The following is a 25,701-nucleotide window of genomic DNA, read 5'->3' on the forward strand; positions in this document are numbered from 1 at the left end:
AGTAGTAAGAGTGGAAGGTGTGTGTGTGGTAGTAGAAGTAGTGTGTGTGCTGTAGTAGTAGTAAGAGTAGAAGGGGTGTGTGTGGTAGTAGTAGTGTGTGTGCTGTAGTAGTAGTAAGAGTAGAAGGTGTGTGTATGGTAGTAGAAGTAGTGTGTGTGCTGTAGTAGTAGTAGGTGTGTGTGTGTGTGTGTGTGTGTGTGTGTGTGTGTGTGTGTGTGTGTGTGTGTGTGGTAGTAGAAGTAGTGTGTGTGCTGTAGTAGTAGTAGTAAGAGTAGAAGGGGTGTGTGTGGTAGTAGAAGTAGTGTGTGTGCTGTAGTAGTAGTAAGAGTAGAAGGGGTGTGTGTGGTAGTAGAAGTAGTGTGTGTGCTGTAGTAGTAGTAAGAGTAGAAGGTGTGTGTGTGGTAGTAGAAGTAGTGTGTGTGCTGTAGTAGTAGTAAGAGTAGAAGGGGTGTGTGTGGTAGTAGAAGTAGTGTGTGTGCTGTAGTAGTAGTAAGAGTAGAAGGGGTGTGTGTGATAGTAGAAGTAGTGTGTGTGCTGTAGTAGTAGTAAGAGTAGAAGGGGTGTGTGTGGTAGTAGAAGTAGTGTGTGTGCTGTAGTAGTAGTAAGAGTAGAAGGTGTGTGTGTGGTAGTAGAAGTAGTGTGTGTGCTGTAGTAGTAGTAAGAGTAGAAGGGGTGTGTGTGGTAGTAGTAGTGTGTGTGCTGTAGTAATAGTAAGAGTAGAAGGTGTGTGTGTGGTAGTAGAAGTAGTGTGTGTGCTGTAATAGTAGTAGTAAGAGTAAAAGGTGTGTGTGGGGGGGAGTAGAAGTAATGTGTGTACTGTAGTTGTAGTGAGAGTAGAAGGTGTGTGTGTGCTGTAGTAGTAGTAAGAGTAGAAGGTGTGTGTGTGGTAGTAGAAGTAGTGTGTGTGCTGTAGTAGTAGTAAGAGTAAAAGGTGTGTGTGGGGGGGAGTAGAAGTAGTGTGTGTGCTGTAATAGTAGTAGTAAGAGTAGAAGGTGTGTGGGGGGGAGTAGAAGTAATGTGTGTACTGTAGTAGTAGTAAGAGTAGAAGGGGTGTGTGTGGTAGTAGAAGTAGTGTGTGTGCTGTAGTAGTAGTAAGAGTAGAAGGGGTGTGTGTGGTAGTAGAAGTAGTGTGTGTGCTGTAGTAGTAGTAAGAGTAGAAGGGGTGTGTGTGGTAGTAGAAGTAGTGTGTGTGTGCTGTAGTAGTAGTAGTAGTAGTAGTAAGAGTAGAAGGTGTGTGTGTGGTAGTAGAAGTAGTGTGTGTGCTGTAGTAGTAGTAAGAGTAGAAGGGGTGTGTGTGGTAGTAGAAGTAGTGTGTGTGCTGTAGTAGTAGTAAGAGTAGAAGGGGTGTGTGTGGTAGTAGAAGTAGTGTGTGTGCTGTAGTAGTAGTAGTAAGAGTAGAAGGGGTGTGTGTGGTAGTAGAAGTAGTGTGTGTGCTGTAGTAGTAGTAAGAGTAGAAGGGGTGTGTGTGGTAGTAGAAGTAGTGTGTGTGCTGTAGTAGTAGTAAGAGTAGAAGGGGTGTGTGTGTGGTAGTAGAAGTAGTGTGTGTGCTGTAGTAGTAGTAAGAGTAGAAGGGGTGTGTGTGGTAGTAGAAGTAGTGTGTGTGCTGTAGTAGTAGTAAGAGTAGAAGGGGTGTGTGTGGTAGTAGAAGTAGTGTGTGTGCTGTAGTAGTAGTAAGAGTAGAAGGGGTGTGTGTGGTAGTAGAAGTAGTGTGTGTGCTGTAGTAGTAGTAAGAGTAGAAGGGGTGTGTGTGGTAGTAGAAGTAGTGTGTGTGCTGTAGTAGTAGTAAGAGTAGAAGGGGTGTGTGTGGTAGTAGAAGTAGTGTGTGTGCTGTAGTAGTAGTAGTAAGAGTAGAAGGGGTGTGTGTGGTAGTAGAAGTAGTGTGTGTGCTGTAGTAGTAGTAAGAGTAGAAGGGGTGTGTGTGGTAGTAGAAGTAGTGTGTGTGCTGTAGTAGTAGTAAGAGTAGAAGGGGTGTGTGTGTGGTAGTAGAAGTAGTGTGTGTGCTGTAGTAGTAGTAAGAGTAGAAGGGGTGTGTGTGGTAGTAGAAGTAGTGTGTGTGCTGTAGTAATAGTAAGAGTAGAAGGGGTGTGTGTGGTATTAGAAGTAGTGTGTGTGCTGTAGTAGTAGTAAGAGTAGAAGGGGTGTGTGTGGTAGTAGAAGTAGTGTGTGTGCTGTAGTAGTAGTAAGAGTAGAAGGTGTGTGTGTGGTAGTAGAAGTAGTGTGTGTGCTGTAGTAGTAGTAAGAGTAGAAGGGGTGTGTGTGGTAGTAGAAGTAGTGTGTGTGCTGTAGTAGTAGTAAGAGTAGAAGGGGTGTGTGTGATAGTAGAAGTAGTGTGTGTGCTGTAGTAGTAGTAAGAGTAGAAGGGGTGTGTGTGGTAGTAGAAGTAGTGTGTGTGCTGTAGTAGTAGTAAGAGTAGAAGGTGTGTGTGTGGTAGTAGAAGTAGTGTGTGTGCTGTAGTAGTAGTAAGAGTAGAAGGGGTGTGTGTGGTAGTAGTAGTGTGTGTGCTGTAGTAGTAGTAAGAGTAGAAGGTGTGTGTGTGGTAGTAGAAGTAGTGTGTGTGCTGTAGTAGTAGTAGAAGGTGTGTGTGTGTGTGTGTGTGTGTGTGTGTGTGTGTGTGTGTGTGTGTGTGTGGTAGTAGAAGTAGTGTGTGTGCTGTAGTAGTAGTAGTAAGAGTAGAAGGGGTGTGTGTGGTAGTAGAAGTAGTGTGTGTGCTGTAGTAGTAGTAAGAGTAGAAGGGGTGTGTGTGGTAGTAGAAGTAGTGTGTGTGCTGTAGTAGTAGCAAGAGTAGAAGGTGTGTGTGTGGTAGTAGAAGTAGTGTGTGTGCTGTAGTAGTAGTAGTAAGAGTAGAAGGGGTGTGTGTGGTAGTAGAAGTAGTGTGTGTGCTGTAGTAGTAGTAAGAGTAGAAGGGGTGTGTGTGATAGTAGAAGTAGTGTGTGTGCTGTAGTAGTAGTAAGAGTAGAAGGGGTGTGTGTGGTAGTAGAAGTAGTGTGTGTGCTGTAGTAGTAGTAAGAGTAGAAGGTGTGTGTGTGGTAGTAGAAGTAGTGTGTGTGCTGTAGTAGTAGTAAGAGTAGAAGGGGTGTGTGTGGTAGTAGTAGTGTGTGTGCTGTAGTAGTAGTAAGAGTAGAAGGTGTGTGTGTGGTAGTAGAAGTAGTGTGTGTGCTGTAATAGTAGTAGTAAGAGTAAAAGGTGTGTGTGGGGGGGAGTAGAAGTAATGTGTGTACTGTAGTTGTAGTGAGAGTAGAAGGTGTGTGTGTGCTGTAGTAGTAGTAAGAGTAGAAGTGGTGTGTGTGGTAGTAGAAGTAGTGTGTGTGCTGTAGTAGTAGTAAGAGTAGAAGGGGTGTGTGTGGTAGTAGAAGTAGTGTGTGTGCTGTAGTAGTAGTAAGAGTAGAAGGGGTGTGTGTGGTAGTAGAAGTAGTGTGTGTGTGCTGTAGTAGTAGTAAGAGTAGAAGGGGTGTGTGTGGTAGTAGAAGTAGTGTGTGTGCTGTAGTAGTAGTAAGAGTAGAAGGGGTGTGTGTGGTAGTAGAAGTAGTGTGTGTGCTGTAGTAGTAGTAAGAGTAGAAGGGGTGTGTGTGGTAGTAGAAGTAGTGTGTGTGCTGTAGTAGTAGTAAGAGTAGAAGGGGTGTGTGTGGTAGTAGAAGTAGTGTGTGTGTGCTGTAGTAGTAGTAAGAGTAGAAGGTATGTGTGTGGTAGTAGAAGTAGTGTGTGTGCTGTAGTAGTAGTAAGAGTAGAAGGGGTGTGTGTGGTAGTAGAAGTAGTGTGTTTGCTGTAGTAGTAGTAAGAGTAGAAGGGGTGTGTGTGGTAGTAGAAGTAGTGTGTGTGCTGTAGTAGTAGTAAGAGTAGAAGGGGTGTGTGTGGTAGTAGAAGTAGTGTGTGTGCTGTAGTAGTAGTAAGAGTAGAAGGTGTGTGTGTGGTAGTAGAAGTAGTGTGTGTGCTGTAGTAGTAGTAAGAGTAGAAGGTGTGTGTGTGGTAGTAGAAGTAGTGTGTGTGCTGTAGTAGTAGTAAGAGTAGAAGGTGTGTGTGTGGTAGTAGAAGTAGTGTGTGTGCTGTAGTAGTAGTAAGAGTAGAAGGTGTGTGTGTGGTAGTAGAAGTAGTGTGTGTGCTGTAGTAGTAGTAAGAGTAGAAGGTGTGTGTGCTGTAGTAGTAGTAAGAGTAGAAGGGGTGTGTGTGGTAGTAGAAGTAGTGTGTGTGCTGTAGTAGCAGTAAGAGTAGAAGGGGTGTGTGTGTGGTAGTAGATGTAGTGTGTGTGCTGTAGTAGTAGTAAGAGTAGAAGGTGTGTGTGCTGTAGTGGTAGTAGAAGTAGTGTGTGTGCTGTAGTAGCAGTAAGAGTAGAAGTAGTGTGTGTGCTGTAGTAGTAGTAAGAGTAGAAGGGGTGTGTGTGGTAGTAGAAGTAGTGTGTGTGCTGTAGTAGTAGTAAGAGTAGAAGGGGTGTGTGTGGTAGTAGAAGTAGTGTGTGTGCTGTAGTAGTAGTAGTAAGAGTAGAAGGGGTGTGTGTGGTAGTAGAAGTAGTGTGTGTGCTGTAGTAGGAGTAAGAGTAGAAGGGGTGTGTGTGGTAGTAGAAGTAGTGTGTGTGCTGTAGTAGGAGTAAGAGTAGAAGGGGTGTGTGTGGTAGTAGAAGTAGTGTGTGTGCTGTAGTAGGAGTAAGAGTAGAAGGGGTGTGTGTGGTAGTAGAAGTAGTGTGTGTGCTGTAGTAGGAGTAAGAGTAGAAGGGGTGTGTGTGGTAGTAGAAGTAGTGTGTGTGCTGTAGTAGGAGTAAGAGTAGAAGGGGTGTGTGTGGTAGTAGAAGTAGTGTGTGTGCTGTAGTAGTAGTAAGAGTAGAAGGGGTGTGTGTGGTAGTAGAAGTAGTGTGTGTGCTGTAGTAGTAGTAAGAGTAGAAGGGGTGTGTGTGGTAGTAGAAGTAGTGTGTGTGCTGTAGTAGTAGTAAGAGTAGAAGGGGTGTGTGTGGTAGTAGAAGTAGTGTGTGTGCTGTAGTAGTAGTAGTAGTAAGAGTAGAAGGGGTGTGTGTGGTAGTAGAAGTAGTGTGTGTGCTGTAGTAGTAGTAAGAGTAGAAGGGGTGTGTGTGGTAGTAGAAGTAGTGTGTGTGCTGTAGTAGTAGTAAGAGTAGAAGGGGTGTGTGTGGTAGTAGAAGTAGTGTGTGTGCTGTAGTAGGAGTAAGAGTAGAAGGGGTGTGTGTATTTTGAGTTTGATGTCTGATACAGTATAAAAAGTAAAATTATAATTAAACTTTAATCATTACACTTTTCTATGGTATTTGTTCGTGTATTTGTTTTTTTTTTCTGACTGGATTAAATTAATTTATTGTCAGTGACTTTGTGCCTCGTTGTGTGGAAAGCAGACTTTTATTTTTTAAATCGTTCGGGGGGGGGGGAATACCGGAAGTTGTGGCATCACCATTGCTTCCTGCACACCCTGATAAGCCCCGCCCCTTTTGAGGTTTACTGAGAAGTTCGCTGCATTAACCGCCTCGGTCAGGGCGCGCGCACGGTCTCCGTTGTGGCGCGAGCGCAGCTGGGCTTTAAGTTTAATGACTACCGGAAGTGCAATTACTGCAACATGTCGGATCCGAAAGGACAAGAGGTGTGCAGAGCGCTGAGGAAAGCCGACTGTGTTCTCGCTCTGTTTCTAGTCACTGGCTTTGTTTTGTGTGCCCGCTCGGTTCCTGTCAGCGAGGCTCCTCAGAGCGCTGCAGCGGAGGAACCGGAGACCTACAGCGCCTACTATAATTATGTGGAGCTGACCCGCCGCCTGGGCGCCGTGGCCCGGCGATACCCGCACATCGCCGCTCTGAGCAGCATCGGGCGCTCGGTGGAGGGCAGGGAGCTGTGGGTGATGCGCATCACCAGCGAGCCTACACGCGACGTGCCGGGCAAACCCAAATTCAAATACGTGGGGAACATGCACGGGGACGAGACGGTCTCGCGCCAGGTGCTGGTGTATCTGGTGGAGTATCTGGTGCGGAAGTACGGAGAGGACCCGCGGGTCACGGAGCTCGTCAACACCACGGATATTTACATCATGCCCAGCATGAACCCAGACGGCTTTGAAAGGTCGGTGGAAGGCGACTGTGGCGGTCAGGCCGGCGGCAGAAGTAACGCCAAGAACCAGGACCTGAACAGGAGCTTCCCGGACCAGTTCACTCAGATCCGCGTGAATGACTCGGAGATCCCTGAGAACACCGCCATGATGAAGTGGATCCTTGATAACAAGTAAGCAGCCTCACCCAGCTGTTCCAGCCTCACCCAGCTGTTCCTTCAACACGCAGACGCGCTTCTGGCGCTGTTACAGAAATTGCTGTGTTTTGAAACTACTTTTATCCAGCAGTTGTTTCCAGATATACTCACTTCCTAATGTTTAACACTTTGTTTTTTTTCCAGATGTCAGGATAACTGATCAGCCATAACTGTTCACTTCTGAATAGTCTCCAGGTTGCTGTGTACAGTAGGGCCACTATATAGGGAACACAATGACCTGTACACTGCCCAGTGTCCTACACTGAGTTTATCCCAGGGGTCAGGGGCGGATCTAGAAAAATATTTATGGGGTGGCAAGAGGGGGGCAGGAATTTTTGAGGGGTGGCAACGTATTACAGACGTGTGTGTGTGCATATATACTGAATTTAATCACAGTTAGATGACAAATAGTATGTACACACTACAAAAGGGCACGGGCTGCCATTTACAAACTCATACAGACAAACTTAATCTCATGCTTTTATTGTTCACGAAGAACACACATTCTCAGATGAGGTCTATACCGTTTCTGGACAGTTTTATACTGTATATGCAAAAGAACAGATTCTAAAAAACAATAACAACACTGCTTCAAGTTCAGCAAGATTTAAACCATTTACACCAGTGTCACATTTTTAGTTTTTTTTTTTCTCATGCTTTGTAAAGGCTCACCAGTGAGCATAACATGAACTTGTCATGCCTACAACAGCTGAATGCAGTGATTTCCATGTTGCTCAGCAAAACGCTTCACAAACTTATCAAGATCTAATGCTTTTGTGCGCTTTGATTCAATGCTGAGTACAGCCAAACTTGACAGTCTCTTTTCTGTCATAGTCGACCGCAAATAAGTCTTTATGAGCCTGAGAGATGAAAAACTTCGTTCACAGGATGCACTGCTCACAGGCAAGACAACCGCTATTTTACACAACCTGAACAACTAAAAAAAAAAAAAAACATCTTGGTATGGGTCCAAAAACTGAGTGAACTCCATGAGAGTGGTAGGACTCTCCTGTTCCCCCGTTTTTCTGTCTAGTACTCTCCTCGTCTGATGTAACTCATGTTTAAGATCCTCAATATTTGAATCATAAGGTTCAGCCAATAGCAGAACAGGCTCCTCTCTCAAAAAAGTTGGACTTGATGGATTTAGTGCCTGGACACCCTGCATAATGTTACAATTCGTGTTAGAAAATCTTCTTCCTATTTCTCAGATAGTTGATCAGCTTTTACCTCTTTCCTCCCATGTCTCCTTTCCTCATGACTCCTGGCTCCCTCACTTCGCGCCTCTCAATTTTCCAAAACAACCAATCTCTGGCGTTATCTCGTGCTGCATTCGCCGCAGTCGGACATTGGAAATTCGTGCACGTAAATGTCAAATTGGCCGTAATTTTTCTTTGAATTCGTCGCTGCTAACTGGGGTGGCAGCAGGGGTGGCAAGGCTTTCTTTCAGGGTGGCATTTGCCACCCTATGCCACCCTGGTAGATCCGCCCATGCCAGGGGTTCTCAACCTTTTCTGCTTCGAGACCCATCTATTCATACTTGTAACAAGTCGGGCCCCGTTAAAAAAAGATCCCCAATTATTTTGGCTTATCTATTCTATTTGAATCTAATAATCTACTGTAAAGTGTATTAACGGGATGCGACATCACTCCCTGTTACAGACAGGAGCCCAGGAATTAAATAAGCGCAATAAAAACACTTTTTAAAACTGTATGGATGTGCCAGAAGCCAAACCATGCATCTGGGTCATTCTCAGTCAAAAAGGATTAATGATCCCAAAGTGGAGTCTGGGTGATTAACACAAGAACTTATTGCCATGTTTGTGTACACCAAACAAGCAAGTTATTAAAACCAAGAAGTGGATGACTCAAGGGGATTAGATCCTTACACGCGTCAACATTCAGACTGAATAAATAAAGGGTCTGGTTTATGGCTTTGTTACAGAAATTGCTGTATTTTTAAACTACTTTTTATCTAGCAGTTTTTTTTGGGTTTTTTGCACATGTGAAAAGAACTCACTTCCTAATGTTTTTTAACATTTGTTTTTTCCAGATGTCAGGATAAATGATCAGCCATAACTGTTCACTTTTGAATAGTCTCCAAGTTGCTGTGTACAGTAGGGCCACTATATAAGGAACAAAATGACCCGTACACTGCCCAGTGTCCTACACTGAGTTTTTATGCCAGGGGTTCTCAACCTTTTCTGCTTCGAGACCCATCTATTCATACTTGTAACGAGTTGGGCCCCGTTAAAAAAACGATCCCCAATTATTTTAGCTCGTCTATTCTATTTGAATCTGATAATCTACTGTAAAGTGTATTAACGGGATGCGACATCACTCCTTGTTACAGACAGGAGCCCAGGAATTAAATAAGCCCAGTAAAAACATTTTTTTTTTTTTTTTTTAAATTGTAGTTATTGTATTTAAAACTGTATGGATGTGCCAGAAGCCAAACCATGCATCCGGGTCATTCTCGGTCAAAAAGGATTAATGTTCCAAAAGTGGAGTCTGGGTGATTAACACAAAAACTTATTGCTATGTTTGTGTACAGAAAATAAGCAAGTTATTAAAACCAAGAAGTGGATATAGAAACCACTCGATGGGATTAGATCCTTACACACTAACAAATATATATTTTCCCTACGAGTTGGAAAATGATCCATCCGTTGAGTTCCCTGACATCTCAAACTACCTGGTGCTGCAGACATCATTCTACATGGATGAAAACCTGGAAGAGCATGAAGGAGTGTAACTTCATATATGGCTGGGTTAAGGATCTGGGGATCAGGACACTACAAAATAAATGGTGGTAGACGGATCTAAGTGCAGGAAGGGTGTTATTAGCAGGCATTTACAAAAACAAAGCAGAATGTTTAAACAGCGTTCTAAACATGACTAGAAACAAACGTGACGCTGATGGTGATATTTCGCAAAGCGTCTGTGAAAAGTGTCTGTATCTGTGGTGTAGTGGTTAGCACTGTCGCCTCACAGCAAGAAGGTTCTGGGTTAAAGCCCAGCAGCTGGTAGGGGCCTTTCTGTGTGGAGTTTGCATGTTCTCCCCATGTCAGCGTGGGTTTCCCGCACAGTCCAAAGACATGCAGTTAGGTTAACGTGGGGCGGCCTTGGGCTGAAGTGCCCTTGAACAAGGTACCTGACCCCTGACTGCTCCCCGGGTGCTGTAGTGTGGCTGCCCACTGCTCTGGGTGTGCGTGCATGTGTTCACTGCTTCAGATGGGTTAAATGCAGAGGCTGAATCTCACTGTGCTTGAAGTGTGCATGTGACACAGGTTTCTTCTTCTGATTGCGCTCAAATCAGTATCAGGTGTTTCCCATAACGACTGGGTCCCAAGCACGCACATGCACAACCCGCTCCGTGAGTGCACGTGAGTGCTCGAGCTGCGCCACACTCAAGCATGCAAAGGCATGACAGTCAAGCGTTCACCTGCTGTGTGACCCCAACTTTTAACTCGCGTGTATATCACCATCACATTCTGTTTAAATATTTTCATCGATAGCCTATCACAAAGCATCGTGAGCTGTAGTGTGAGCGTAACTTAATGACGCAGACGTGACGTCGGATGCAACCCAACAATTGTACCCTGCTGTGAGTAAAAATAACTTCAACTTGGAATGGAAAAAAAACTGTGGCCCACTAGATGGCACTTCGCAGCCCACTGGTTGAGAAACACGGAGTTGTACTGTACTTGGCTTATAAGTGTGCTGCATATACTAGATTCACTTGTTAGTTTTCAGGAGGACAGCGATTGAGTAAATCCCAGATTCCTAAACTGGAAAACTCTGAATCTAGTCTACATTCCTGAAGTAAGGAATGTACTGGACACTGTGCAGTCCAAGTCGAATCCTGGCTCCCTGGTTGGAGACTCCAGGTCAAGTCCAAACTTGTTAGGGCCTCTGCATGCTCTTGCGACAAGGCTTTCGCAGATAGCTTTCCGCAGACAGTTGTAATTTATTGTTGAGCGGGGAGTAATAGGCGTGCGCGATGTTATTCACCGCCACAACGCAAGGGGGCGCGAAGTCGCGAAATCGCTAGGAGTAGTTGGTGGGTGTGGTTAGTGGAGTGTTTATCCTCCGGTTACTTATAATGACTAGAACTGGAGTCGTATAGATGTACGTACTTCCTCACTTCCTCGATCAACCGCTCTTCGTGTTGCTCCATCTTCGCTCGTGTTTTTAAAAATGGCGGTCGTGAAAACAAACCAAACCAGGAAAGTAGGGAAGCGGAAGTGCGTGTACAGCGGATGTAGAGTGGACCAATCAGAGCCCTCTTGCCTCGCAGACAGCGTTGCAGACTTCTGCAGTGGTCACAATTTTTGGGATGTGCGCGCAGAGCATCTGCGAAGGGGGGGGGGGGCTACACAGACGCCATCTGCGGCGCCATCAGCGAGGACTGCGTGGTCAGCATAAATTGGCCTTTAGGGTGCAATCAGTGAAACCAGATTTCTATTTTTATACATTAAGTGATATGTTTTCTGCTTACAGTTTTAGTTGGGTAACTGTCGGTGACACTTTGCCCCCCCACCCCACCCCACACACACACACACACACACGTTCTGTAGCTCATGTGGAGGGGGGATTTGCAGTGTGACGTCACATGTCTGATTTGGTTTCTCTTGGTGACCCTCTGTTGTATTTGAACAAGTACACTTTGCATTTTCTCTGCGGAAATGCAGTCTAGTTCCAGCTTGTGGCTTTTTTTTTTAAGCATCGTTGTGGCATTTATAGAATATAATAGAATGCCTTTATTGTCACTATACACATGTACAATGAGATTAAAAGCAACTCCAATAACAGTGCAAACAGCGTGTGTAGAGAGAGAGAGAGAGAGGAAAAAAAAGAAAGAGGGCGTAAGGGGGGTAAGGTGCACAGTCCTGAGGTGTATGTGTTGTGTTTCACATTATGGAGTGAGGTATTGCACATTATAAATTATTGCACAGAGTGAGTCACATTATAAAATAAAATATTACACATTATGAAGTATTGCAAGGTAAGGTGCACAGTCCTGAGGTGTACGTGCTGTGTGTAGGGTGCACAGTCCTGAGGTGTACGTGCTGTGTGTAGGGTGCACAGTCCTGAGGTGTACGTGTTGCGTTTTCACATTATGGAGTGAGGTATTGCACAGAGAGTGTCACCTTATAAAGTATTGCACATTTATAAATTATTGCATGAAGAGTCACATTGTACACAATGAGGCATACTTATTTAAAAACTAATAGATATGGTAAAATTACTTTGTAAAACTAGCAGAACTATGATTTAAACAGAGAATGTAAACACAGGGCTCGACATTAACTTTTAAACCCACTTGCCCTGGGGGATAAGTGTGTGTGTGGGGGGTGTATTTCCACTTGCCCCCTATTTTGCAAGTACTACTTTTTTTTTTTTTTTTTTAAGGAAAACCATAATATTTGTGAATTGCAACATAAAATGTAGATCACACATTGAGTTGAAGTTTGATTATTGATTTTGTTATTAAGTTTGGTTATTGGTTACTTTTTACTTGGACAATAACAATTTTATCCAAAATAGTTTTTCCTGCCTTAGTTGAATTATTTCCATTTGACGCGCATGCAGCTGTTGTAAAGTTCAGTGTTTGTGTAGAGCGCTCTCAGACTGCAGGCTCATTACTCGATAATGTAGAAATCCTAAAATAGAAATCTATAACAAAGTTTGTATGAAGAAAACAATAGGATGCCAAGACTTTTGAAGAGTACCGTGTTTGAGAATATTTTATATATGGGGTATTTTTTGGTTATATCATCCACCTCTAGGTTTAAAAAAAAAAAGACGGGTTGCCTTATGACGGATAGGATAATGTTTGAGTTTAAAATGTAGTGTGTATGTTGTGGGTGTTTTTATACAGATCTGGCAACCTGTAACTGAATCAGTGCAGCCAGTCTGTCAAGACGCAGCATGGGTTTTTTTAAATTAATTAATTAATTCAATTATTATTATTATTTTAAGTATACCTAGAGGTGGATGCTTTTAAAAAACAAAACAACCCCTGATTTATATAAATATTTTGCACAGGACTGTGTTTTCTTCTGATAACAGAAACAAAGCTCCAGCTCTCTCTGCTCTTAATCTGTTCTGTTCTTTCAGGATTTATCGCGCATGTCGCTCCTTGTTGAGTTGTTTTTTATGCCCGAGTTGTTTGAAACCAATCTGGGTTTTCTGTGTCGAATAAGGAAGCAGCTTCACCTTTAAGAAAATGAAACACCTTTCATGAAGGAGCTAACTCGAATGCGAGCAGAAAAAGAATAAAACGATCTTCAGCAAACTTGTCCATCCTCACTTCTGACTTTGTTTTTGTAAAATACATTTTAAATACAATTGTGAATTTCTCTGGAGTTTTCAGGCTGAGCTCCTCTCTTCGTATTCTTTAACCACTCGTTTCCTCGTTGTTCTTGAAGCATTTGCTTCTATTTAACATTTTTCTTGATGGCGGGGAGACGGTAATGCCTTTTATCTATTTCTCTGTTTGAACAAGCAAAAACGGCGCAAAAATTAACCATATTGAAGACAGATTAAGCCTTGCTTGTATGAAAGACGGTGTCTATCTGACCCCAGCTGTAATTATCACGTGGTGCGTGCGTGACGTCATGTGTAAGGGGTCTATAAACAGTACGTGTATCATACTACAACAGCGGGGGGATATAAAATAACTTGCAAAGCAGTAAATGAAACCGAAACTAAGAAAACGGCCAAGACATAATGGTGGATACGTAGTGAGGGACGCTTTTAGGAACTGAAATAAAAGATCAAAAAGTCTAATTTTTTTGGTGCTAGTTTGTAATATATGCTCATTCCAACTTGCCCAGTTGGACATGTCGGGGACATATCCCACTCGCCCGAATGCATGTTTCACTTGGCCCGGGCAGTCCTTAATATCAAGCCCTGAAACAGCGGAGTTGCTCCAGGTGACCACTACTTGATGTCATTGCATATGTCACCAGTGAAAAAATGCATTTTTCTCGACAACTATTTGGTCTCTGGAAATGAAAGTTTGATTTTTGAAATGCACAACTAATTTTATATAAAATAAGTTTGAAAATCAATCCACTGGAGGATCCCTTTAAGTCAGTGTGAATCACAGGCTTTGTAGTCGATGTCAGGTTGTAAGTCGGATGTTTTTCATATGTACAGGCCGATTTAAGTCTGTTACCTTTTTGTTTCAGGTTTGTCTTGTCTGGAAATTTACATGGTGGAACTGTAGTTGCCAGTTACCCGTTTGATGACTCGGCCAAGCACGCCAGCACTGGTGTGTACAGCAGCTCCCCTGACGACGCTCTTTTCCGATTCCTAGCACGAGTTTATGCCAAGAATCACCCGATCATGAAGACAGGGGAGCCCAAGTGTGAAGGAGAACCTTACGAGACGTTCAAGGATGGCATTACTAATGGCGCCCAGTGGTATGATGTTCCAGGTAACTGTCATTTACCTCACCATTCAGCTTGTTTAAAAAAAAAATCAACTTGGCTCTAACATATCGTATCTAACAGAAGTTTTTAATTTTCCCCCAAAATAAATCCAAGTGTGATCGGTCCATCCATCCGAGTTTTTTCTACCAGGAATATACCTTGTCATCTGTATTTTAATAACCCTGAAATATATTTTACTAAAACGCCGTGTAAATGCTTTTATTGAGGCGACACTCTAATCTAATCTCGTCTATGTAGTCCAAGGAGCCAGTTTAACAAATACATCGGAAATGCAGTCCGTCTCACTCAAGCTATCTAAAACCTTGCTGAGTTCAATGTGCTTTTCTCACAACTTGAAGTATTTGCATCGTTACGTTCCACTAAGAAACGGACATAAATGTAATCAGTTACCCGTGATGCTCCTGCGTCGTTACATCATCAAAACCGAGACGAGCGCTTAGACGTTCTGGAAAGATGACAGCAGTTTTAAAATATTTAAATCTCCTGATGAAAAGGCCTCAGTAAAAAGCATAAGAAGAAAATAACAAGGAAATATTAGATTAATGATGTCGAGGTAGATGTGGCAATTTTTACTGGAACTGTCATGAAATCTTTAAATACAATTTTCTTCATTTTTGGTTTTGGGGGGTAAACCAGTGAGATCTTTTATTTCTGAGTGAGATTCATGCAAGACTGTATAAATGGTGAAATTTCACCACGTGATTTTAAAATGTTTTCTTTCTCTTGTTCTTGTAACCTTTTGACTTGATCCTTTCCATGTTCTTCTCTACTTTGTTCAAATGCTGGTAGAATAACTTTCAAAGAATGAGGGCAGATAACGATGTTGCCAAGAGCTACAGGGCCCTCAAAGCTTAATGCCACCCCCCCCCCCCCCCCCCCCCCCCAAAAAAAAAAAAAAAAAAAAATCAGTAAAAAGGGTTACGAAAAAAATCCACCTTTTGGTGACGTTGCTTCATCTCGCACTGAAAGAATGAGAGAAATCCAACCTTTAATTGAAAAAATTTATTTATTTAGGGAAAAACAAATCCCTCATCGAGAAATAAATATTTTCAACAGAAACCCATGCCTCTATTATTCTCACCCCTAGAAATTATAGTGAACACAATGTAACTGAAGCTTGTTTCCAGTTTAAATTGTACACGTTTGAGTTGACTGGAGTGTGTAGGAACTCTCAAGCTGTAATCTATGACTTCCTGATTAACTGGGGAACAAATATGATGTGACACCGAGGCCAAATTCCCTTAGTCATCCATCAGCATGGGAAAGATCAGAGAACGCACAAACCAAATGAGGAGGGAGAAGTGTGCCGACCTTCAAAAGTCAGGGAATGGTTATTTAAAAAAAATAGCTACTCACCTGAAAGTGTCCATTTCTACTGTTAGGACAATAATAAAAAGTGGACACCAGTTGGAACTGTTACAAACTCGCCTGGAAGACAATCCAAGTTTATTCTGCCCCCACGTACAGTGAGGGGGAGGGGAAGAGAGGCAAAAAATCCCCAAGGATCACTGTTGGTGAATTACAAGAAAAAGTAAAATCTTGGGGGCATCAAAGTCTCCAAAACCGCCATCGGATACCACCTCCATGCCAACAGGTTATTTGGAAAGTTTGGCAGAAAAAAGCCTTTTCGGTCAGTTAACCACAAATGTAAGCGCCTGAAGTTTGTGAAACTCTACTCCAACTTTGACTGGAACTGTGTTCTCAGGTCTGATGTAACAAAAACAGAGCTTTTTGGCAATAAACACTCAAGGTGGGCTTGGTGTAAAAAGGATGGCTATAATGAAAATAACCCAATCCCGACTGTAAAATATGGTGGAAGTTCTGTGATGTTTTGGGGCTGTTTTTCCTCCAAAGGCCCTGAAAGCCTTGTTTGGATCCATGGTATTTCATGGACTCCATGATGCCAGAGCATTTTTAAATCAAGATCTGGCTCCTCTGCCAGGAAACTAAAACTGGGTCATCATCAGATCTTCTAGCAGGGCAGTGATCTGAAGCACATTTCCAAATCAACACATAAATGGTTCGCTGAGCACAGAATCAAGCTTCTGCCCTGGCCATCTCAGTCCCCTGACCTGAACCCCATTGAGAACCTGTGGGCTGAGCTGAAGAAGAGAGGGCACAAGAGAGAGCCTCAGACCCTGGATGATCTGGAGAAATTGTGTAAAGAGGAACGGTCTCCGATGTCCTGCTCTGTATCTCCAACCTTATAAATCGTTACAGGAGACTCGGCGCTGTTTTACTGACAAAGGGAGGGTGTACAAAGTATTCAGTGCAGGGGTGTCAAAAATAATGGCACGTGTTTTTGTTGAAAATATATTTCTTGATGAGGGATTTGTTTTTCTCTGTTTTTTTTTAAAAATGTATTTCAGTTAAAGGCTGGATTTTTCTCATTTTTTTTTCAGTGTGAGATGAAGCGACTTCACCAAAAGGTGGATTATTTTTTTTTAAAAATAATTTTTTTTTCTTTTAACCCTTTACTGATCTTTACGAGGGGGACCAGTACATGGCACAGAGGGGAAATCTGGTTGTTGTTCTAGGATCAGTGAGCAGTCTGGTCCTTCAGTCCTTTAAATTAGCAGTGCTATACCATAAACTAGGCAAGTATTTGTCTCCCGAGTGTTTTGTAATTTTGTAATTATATTTTATCCTCCTTGTTATTTGCATGTTGAAACAGGAACTGATGCACTGATAATCTGTTTAGCGAGTGGAGAAATTAATTTCAGTCCTTCATTCTCAATCATTGGCAAAAGCACATTACTGACCATAGTGGTGGTGTTGATGGTTTTTTTTTTTTTTCCTCCCTCTTTTAACCATCTTTTGCTCTTGGCATTTCACAATCCGTCTGTTTATACATCGTTTATTATTAGTTGTGCCAGGAACCCGAACCTGTGAGAGGAACTAATGTTTTGCTGGTAATCCAAAACCCACTATTTCTGGCAGAGTTTTGGCGTCCTGCTGTACTCCGATACCTTTCTTTCTAAGCCATTGTAGCATCATTGTAAAGCCAGCATACTCGAGCCGTCGCATCATTCTCCGCACAGCAACCTGAGCTGTATTGTGTCCTGAAATCTGAGCTAATGGCCACCTTTTGCAGCTTTGAATACTTCTGGCATTAGGATGTTTTTCTTTCAGAGCTGATGGGGCATAGAAACGATTCCTGGTATACAGTCTAAGGCCCTGTCCACAAGGCAACGGATTCAGGTGAATCCGATTAAAATTGTTTATCGTTTTGGCCTGGCGTCCACACGGCACCGGCGTTTTGGGTGCCCCAAAATGAAATCTTTTGAGAACGGGTTCCAGAGTGGAAAGATCTGGCAACGGCGCCGTTGCAAAGTCGTCTGGATGAGTAGAACAGATTTGTTTATGATGACGTCACAACCACATGTGCTTCACGCCGGGTAGAAGTGTAACGAACTTGATGCGAGTTGTCAACAAATCCTATAACTTGGTTCATGAAACGCGCTTACAAAATATTTTCACTGTGAATATTTATTGTGTAATGGTGCAAAGTGAGAGCGAGAGAGAATAGCCCTTAGGGCAGAGTCAATCCCGCCAGCAAAAATAGGGAAAAAAAGGAGCGATCTCACCTTCAGATGTTGGTTTAAGTCCTACAATACATTCCTCAAAAAGGGCGTAGAAGAACAAATTAATCCATCAACGTGCAGCATTCAATTTATTCCGGACCATTAAAGACGCCGCCTTCCGCGTAGAATCATACGTCATCCTCGCCACCATATTGGATGGGTCAAAGCGGAGAATAAAGATGCCTCATTCATGTGCTGCGTTTAACTGTATCAACAGGTTTGCCTTCCAAATGAGATCACATGGGATTACCTTTCACAGGTGAGACTGGAAAAATACTTTTCATTGTATTTGGTCATTATAATGTAATTTTACGAACAGATTTTTCTGACTTTGTGGCTAATATGAAGTCTCGCGCATAATAGTTTATGCGCATGCGTCCTTACTTCTATTGTTCTGGTGTCTCCGAAGGGACTGTCTTACAGTGCCCCTAGAGGTGTGACATGTGTATTGCATCGTTTTCAGCAAGCGTTGCGTTGCCATATGTACCTGATATTTTACTGATCCGTTGCCCATGTGGACACGATATTTTTTTTTTTTTTAATAACATCTCGTTGCCGTTGTCGTGTGGATGTAGCCTAAAGCCTGGAACAACATGCACAGATCTGTTTGAAAACATTATCGATCAGATAAAGTTGTAGACCATTTGCTGAACTTTACATAAGACGACACCATGTTAACAATACATCAGCTTTATGGCTCAGTCAAAATCCTAATATGCATTTGTACATATTGAACACTTGTACTGGGTAGTAGGGGTGTGCAAAAATATCGATACGGTGATGTATCACGATACTTTGTCTTCCGATTCAATATCGATACTCAATTTGAATATCGATATTTTTTCAAATAATAAAATCATGTTTCAGACGGGTTGTAAATCCGGTACGACTTCCGCACCTCCGCTCTGCGAGGTGTCGCTGTGCCGCTACCTCACTGCAAGGCACTCTTCGTCTTCTCTTTTTTTCCCCGGCGGTTGCAGTGAGGGGAAAAAAAAAACAGGCAAGCATGGCTGTTAACATAAACCTAGAGATGCCACCGAACTTTAAGGCAGATGTTTGGAGGCACTTTGGATTCCAAAGGAAAGGAGAAAAAAAAACAGTGAGCCGGACAAAGAGAATGCACTTTGCAAAACCTGTTTCGCTCCAATTAAATTAAGATGCCCACTGCACTTTTCAGTGTGTTTCAGACAGTGTGTTGTTCCTGCAAAATAAGCACAAGTTAAATGTTCTCAGGTATATGTTCTCAAGTTTACAAAGAACAAATTGATATTAGTGTTAGCGCTGAAATGTATGTGCAGTCTGCAGTGCAAGTTTTAAGTTTTCATAAAACAATTTGATTCTGCTTGTTAAGCAGCACTGATGTGTCCATGCTTACAGAAAAGTTGATAATACTAGCACAGAAATGGGAATTTTCTGTATGTTGTAGTGAAGCAACTCTTGGTTTTGCCAGCAGTGGAATAGAGACAAATATATGTCTGGCAAGAGTGTGTAGTTATGTATGTGAAATGTAATTTTACAGTGGTCAATAAATTCTGATTTTCTTCAGTGACAGATATTGTGATGTGGTTGAAATTTCTTGCAATATATCGATTATCGCAGAATCGCTGTACCGTGATAATATCGTTATCGTGGGCAAAATATCGCCATAGAATCGTATCGTGAGGTATCTGGTGATACCCAGCCCTACTGGGTAGGGCCTCCTTTTTGTGCTCAAACAAGCCTCAATTCTTCATGACATGGATTCCACAAGATACCTGAAATGTTACTCTGAGGTTCTGGTCCATGTTATCATGACTGCGTCACAAAGTTCCTGCAGGTGCACCTTCATGCTGTGAATCTCCTGTTCTACCACATCCCAAAGATGTTCTACTGGATTCAGACCTGGTCACTGGGAAGGCCACTAAAGAACAATAAACTCATTGTCATGTTCATGAAACCAGTTTGAGACGACTTTTGCTTTGTGACATGGTGCATTATCATGCTGGAAGTCGCCATGAACAGAAGCACATGGTTATCAACAATATTCATGAGAGAGATGATTGGTATCAACAGGCCCCAAAGTGTGCCAAGAAAACATTCCCTACACCCTTACACCACCCCCACCAGCCTGGAGTCTTGACTCAAGCCAGGTTGGGTTCATGGATTCATACTGTTGGTGCCCAATTCTGACCCTATCATCTGTGTGCCTTGGCAGAAATTGATTTTCTTCAGACCAGGCTATGTTTTTGTCCAGTTTTGGTGAGTCTGTTCCCACTGCAGCCTCAGCTTTTTGTTCTTTGTTGACAGACGTTGAACCTGATGTGATCTTCTGGTGTTGTAGCCCAGCCACCTCAATGTTTGACATGCTGGGGATTCTGGGATGTTTTTCTGCTCCCCACAATTGTACGGAGTAGGAGTTGTGGTGGTGGTACCAGTTTCTACTGATCTCTCTCTCTCTCTCTCTCTCTCGACAAGGTGTTTCTGTCCACAGGACTGCTGCTCACTGGATGTTTTTCATTGCACCATTCTGAGTAAACTGTAGAGTTGTTGTGTGTGAAAATCCTAGGTCAGCCATGCAAGAATGCCATGGTCAAAATCACAATTTTTCCCCATTCTGATGGTTGATGTGAACATTACCTGAAGCTGTCTGGTATCTGTGTGATTTTATGCTTTGTGCTGCTGATTTTTAGATAATTACATGAATGAGGGGCGGCACGATGGTGTAGTGGTTAGCACTGTTGCCTCACAGCAAGAAGGTTCTGAGTTCGAGCCCTGTGGCCAGCGAGGGCTAGAGCTGTGCAATATATCGTATTTTTATCACAATATCGATATTGGTGTCAAACGATATCAACATTCATAATATCGATATGAAACGATTTTTTGTCATTTGTCGAAAGGGACGTGCACAATATTTCTACAATGGCAATAAAACAACAATAACATTGACGTGACAGTAAGGTAAAACGAACCCTTCTGTCCCCTAAGGCACACCGTAGCCTTGCATACGTCATCCATTCTACTCCCGCGATATCTCCGCAACAGTAAAAAATCAGTTCTTCTGTTTTCATACGTGTCGGGTGATTTGATATATTGATTTCTTAATATGTTGTTTGATTTGCTTGCTAACTGTTATAATAATACAGTTAACATATATTTACGTCATATTTTTGGATGTGGGACTGGGTAATGTAAAAATGGCATCTACGGAAGAAAACAAGCACAACAATATTAGCACATATCCAGCTTGCTAGCTGTGTTAGATGTGTTAAACCGTGTGGATTTAAGTGGAATAATTGCGAGTCGTCCTGTGGTCAAGGCAGCGTTTTAAGGTAAGGCAATTTGGTTATTAATGTTGCCCGCCGCGGCATGTTGGGTTCATTTGATTTTGACTTGTGCATCTGCAGCTAGCATCATGCTTTGAAGTAGGTTCTGCTAAGGACGGGTTTATTGCGCGATGTAGACAGACTCAGATGTAATTACATTGTTTTTAAAATTCCGTGCGCTTAAAACGGTGTCCCCCTGCTAATCATGTAGCCCTAATCATGTGTTGCTTTTACTTTTCGAGTGAAATATCTCTGCAAATGGTATTTCAATGCTGACATGCCAAAAAGATAGCGGAGTCCACATTTGGAAGATGAAGGAAGAGAAGCCTGATGCTTGAAAATAGATCGCTTAATCCACAACGCATATCTGTATTTGAGACATAACCTGCAACTAGTGGGGATGTTTTGGAATGACTGTGCATAGGGTGTTTTTGGCCACAGAACACTAACCCACAGTAGTAGGAGGACTACTGGGTTCGTGGATTTTGTCTGTTGACCTGAGCGAAGCATGGTGTTTGCCTTGTGCCACTTCACGTAGCATCTAGCCGCAGTGCCACCTACACTTTCAGGGAATGTTTACATGCCGCTGAGCTATTTTCATGTATGTTAATTCTTAAGGACTTGTCTCTATATTGTGTGTGTTCACACACGGACTGGCCATCGGGAGTAGCGGGAGTTTTCCCGGTGGTTCAGTGTGGGCTGGCGGAGAAAAAAACAAAACAGTTGCGCGCTGGCCTTTAATATGATAAGCAATGTTAACAGTTTGTTAAAGAAACTGTTAACATTGCTTATCATATTAAAGGCCAGCGCGCAACTTTTTTTTTTTTTTTTTTCTCCGCCGGCCCACAAACTCCCGCTACTCCCAATGGCCAGTCCGTGTGTGTGCATGTTTAATGTTGGTGTCTTAACAACACACAAGCTTGCGTTGTAGTGTGTGTGAGAGAGAGATTTTATCCTTGGCTGGCTACGAGCCAGTGTGGACGTTACGCAGTAATCACTGGTAATACCAGCGCTGGCTCCATCCTCTGTGATCGGAAATGTTGAGTGAGGAGAACGTGAGCCTTGTGCAGGCGATAGGACCTATGCAAAGTACGCGCTTGCACAGTAAATAGTTTAAGTAAAAGGCGTTTCAGGGTACAACGGGAAGGGTTGACAGGTAGCCTATGAGGCCTGTACTATAAAAATGTGGCCCGGTGCCTCAGGTGTTGATGATCAGGGCTTTAAAAAAAGGTGTATAAATATCGTTTTAAAAATCGCGATATCGATATTTACTGAAAAAATCGTGATATTGATTTTTTCCAATATCGAGCAGCCCTAGCGAGGGCCTTTCTGTGTGGAGTTTGCACGTTCTCCCCGTGTCCGCGTGGGTTTCCTCCGGGTGCTCCGGTTTCCCCCACAGTCCAAAGACATGCAGGTTAGGTTAACTGGTGACTCTAAATTGACCGTAGGTGTGAATGTGAGTGTGAATGGTTGTCTGTGTCTATGTGTCAGCCCTGTGATGACCTGGCGACTTGTCCAGGGTGTACCCCGCCTTTCGTCCATAGTCAGCTGGGATAGGCTCCAGCTTGCCTGCGACCCTGTAGAACAGGATAAAGCGGCTAGAGATAATGAGATGAGGGGTGGCACGATGGTGTAGTGGTTAGCACTGTCGCCTCACAGCAAGAAGGTTCTGGGTTTGAGCCCTGTGGCTGACGGGGGGCTTTTCTGCGTGGAGTTTGCATGTTCTCCCCGTGTCCGCATGGGTTTCCTCCGGGTGCTCCGGTTTCCCCCGCAGTCCAAAGACATGCAGGTTAGGTTAACTGGTGACTCTAAATTGACCGTGAGTGTGAATGGTTGTCAGTTCTGCGATGATCTGGCGACTTGTCCAGGGTGTACCCTGCCTCTCGCACATAGTCAGCGGGGATAGGCTCCAGCCTGCCCACGACCCTGTACAAGATAAGCGGTTACAGATGATGGATGGATGACTGGGTGTACAGATGTTCCTAATAAAGTGCTCTAGTCTACTAAAATACATATAGCGTAGTCAGTCTTTTGACACAGCCCGACGCATCTGCTGGCTCAATCGGCTCATTTTGGGAGGCGCCCAGCGAACCGGTTGTAAAGAACATTGTACAAACACTATAGCACATCCAGTACAATGTCCTAGAGACTGGGAATCGGTTTGAGCTTCTTGCTGGTGGGAATAATTGATGATAATTGCACTCATTGTGCTGCACACATTCTTCACATGCCTAAAGGCGCAGCATAACAAAGATGGAAATGGCAGTGCTGCCAACGTTGACTGATTTGATTGAAGGAATATAAGACTGTTTGTGAAGTCAACATTTTTAGGCTGTAACAACAAATGCTATTTGCATCCTTGTCGCACAAGGATTCTGTGATGTAAAGCAAACATCAGGTGACTTGAGATGTGTGCTATGTTGTGCGTATTGACATTAAGTGTTTGTTCCGTTTCTCAATGTGTAGCACCAGCCAAACTCCTTTTATAGTTTTTCATATGTGCGGTTTCATCCAGCTCACACTGACCTTTCTTAGCATTGGGCGTTGTTCTGAAACACAGGGACGGTTGCAGTAGGTGGGTGTGGGGTGGGTTTTTCCCCTTCTTCTTTCCCTTCCGAACGTAATGTCATTTAGCTTATAATTTAACTAATTTAAGCCCTCACTACACAATGAAGTTAATAATCAAATATGTCCGCTCTGTTAATGCTGCTACTTGTATCACTGACTTTTTAAACGGACCGTTCTAAAGCAGAACTAACCGCAAGCCTTTGTGGCTTTTCCACGGTTGCATTACCATGTGAACTTTGTGCCTTTAACAGTATCAAACTCTTACAAAAAAGTCCAAAACAGGATGTTTAAAGCAGCAGACAAGGATGTGGTCTCGACATTGTTTTTAATATCCCTTTGTGACTGATTAATCCAGATACGTTTCTGGCTGTGTGTTTTATTTGGTATCATACCAACAGTGCATTCAGGCGTCTTATCCAATGTTCTAAACGTCTGCTTGAGATATGTAAAGTAGGTCTAAGGGCGAGTTCAGTTTGCAGGGGCAGCGGAGAGGAACACGGAAAGGCCAGGAAGTGGTAGAGATATGTGTGGGCATGTTTGGGTTTTTTGTATGTGTGTGCGCTCGTTGTTTGCGGGGTTGATATCAGTGTTGTAGTAAAGTCACTAAACCTCAAGTCCCCCAATGTTCAAGTCCAAGTCATTTAAAAAAAAAAAAAATTGAGTCGAGTCCACTATTGATCAGAGTCGAGTCCAAGAATAAGACTCTTACCGCACCATTTGACGGTGGCTGTTTCAGCACGATTAACATTAGTTTGTTCCTGAACATGAAGTATGAACAGGTGAATGTGCTTCTCTTTGTCAGGGTGTGGGAAGTATTCTGTCAGAGACGGTTGGGAGACAGAAGTAAGTGTAGATGATGTGCTTGTTAATACAAGCGAAGACAGGGAAACAACAATCCAGAACAGCAGGCAAAATTGTAAAACAGTGAAACAAGCAATAGGTCGAGAGAGACGCAAACAGGTTATCGTAGACTCTGCAGAATCAAAGACGAGAAACAGGAAACCAAACAAGGAAATGAGGCTCGGTAACGTGTCGGCAACACAACTCAATACTTCGCAAAGTGTGTTTTTATACAGGCGCGCTTGATTGTACGTTAATCCTGTGCAGGTGTGAGTTGTTTACAGCGCTTGCGTGCTGTCCAGAGCGCGCCCGAGAGTCTGTCTGATGCATGCGCAGGTGTGACACTCTTGCATGAAATTAGTACAGAAATTAATGTGGATATAAATATCTTATGCCAAATTATGGCATGTTCCAAAAAAAAAAATCAGGGTCCTTGTCTCCAGTTTACGAGTCTGAATGCAGTAAACTGGAGTCCAAGTCAAGTCTCGTCTCATTATCTCTAGCCGCTTTATCCTGTTCTACAGGGTCGCAGGCAAGCTGGAGCCTATCCCAGCTGACTACGGGCGAAAGGCGGGGTACACCCTGGACAAGTCGCCAGGTCATCACAGGGCTGACACATAGACAGACAACCATTCACACTCACATTCACACCTACGGTCAATTTAGAGTCACCAGTTAACCTAACCTGCATGTCTTTGGACTGTGGGGGAAACCGGAGCACCCGGAGGAAACCCACGCGGACACGGGGAGAACATGCAAACTCCGCACAGAAAGGCCCTCACCGGCCACGGGGCTCGAACCCGGACCTTCTTGCTGTGAGGCGACAGTGCTAACCACTACACCACCGTGCCGCCCCCAAGTCAAGTCACGAGTCCTTAAAATTAGGGCACGAGTCGGACTCGAGTACTACAAGCCTCATCTCATCTCATCTCATCTCATTATCTCTAGCCGCTTTATCCTTCTACAGGGTTGCAGGCAAGCTGGAGCCTATCCCAGCTGACTATGGGCGAAAGGCGGGGTACACCCTGGACAAGTCGCCAGGTCATCACAGGGCTGACACATAGACACAGACAACCATTCACACTCACATTCACACCTACGGTCAATTTAGAGTCACCAGTTAACCTAACCTGCATGTCTTTGGACTGTGGGGGAAAACGGAGCACCCGGAGGAAACCCACGCGGACACGGGGAGAACATGCAAACTCCGCACAGAAAGGCCTGAGCCGGCCCCGGGGCTCGAACCCAGGACCTTCTTGCTGTGAGGCGACAGCGCTAACCACTACACCACCGTGCCGCCCCCAAGTCAAGTCACGAGTCCTTAAAATTAGGGCACGAGTCGGACTCGAGTACTACAAGCCTGATTTTGATATATTAATCATTGGTCAAGTGCACTGGATTGAAAGATGAGGGCTTTTCCCTAGACACTGAATGGAATATAATGCGGTCAGAGAGCTGAGGGCTAATTCATATGCACATGTCTATAAATTTGTAGCTCTTATAATCTAAGGTGGGCGGCACGGTGGTGTAGTGGTTAGCGCTGTCGCCTCACAGCAAGAAGGTCCTGGGTTCGAGCCCCGGGGCCGGCGAGGGCCTTTCTGTGTGGAGTTTGCATGTTCTCCCCGTGTCCGCGTGGGTTTCCTCCGGGTGCTCCGGTTTCCCCCACAGTCCAAAGACATGCAGGTTAGGTTAACTGGTGACTCTAAATTGACCATAGGTGTGA

At 43.6% G+C, this 25,701-nt stretch overlaps 1 protein-coding gene across 1 annotated transcript in view; it reads left to right on the forward strand.

The window, feature by feature from the left end:
• The first annotated feature begins 5,424 nt into the window (after window positions 1-5,424).
• cpda (carboxypeptidase D, a) overlaps window positions 5,425-25,701 on the forward strand; it is a 64,354-nt gene continuing 44,077 nt past the window's right edge. Inside the window, exons 1-2 of the mRNA XM_060943965.1 lie at window positions 5,425-6,200; window positions 13,421-13,668. Coding sequence (XP_060799948.1) covers window positions 5,548-6,200; window positions 13,421-13,668 — 901 coding nt within the window. The 5' untranslated portion in view covers window positions 5,425-5,547. The remainder of the gene's footprint in view (window positions 6,201-13,420; window positions 13,669-25,701) is intronic.

The sequence above is a fragment of the Neoarius graeffei genome, chromosome 17 (assembly GCF_027579695.1).
Source record: "Neoarius graeffei isolate fNeoGra1 chromosome 17, fNeoGra1.pri, whole genome shotgun sequence".
NCBI lineage: Eukaryota > Metazoa > Chordata > Actinopteri > Siluriformes > Ariidae > Neoarius > Neoarius graeffei.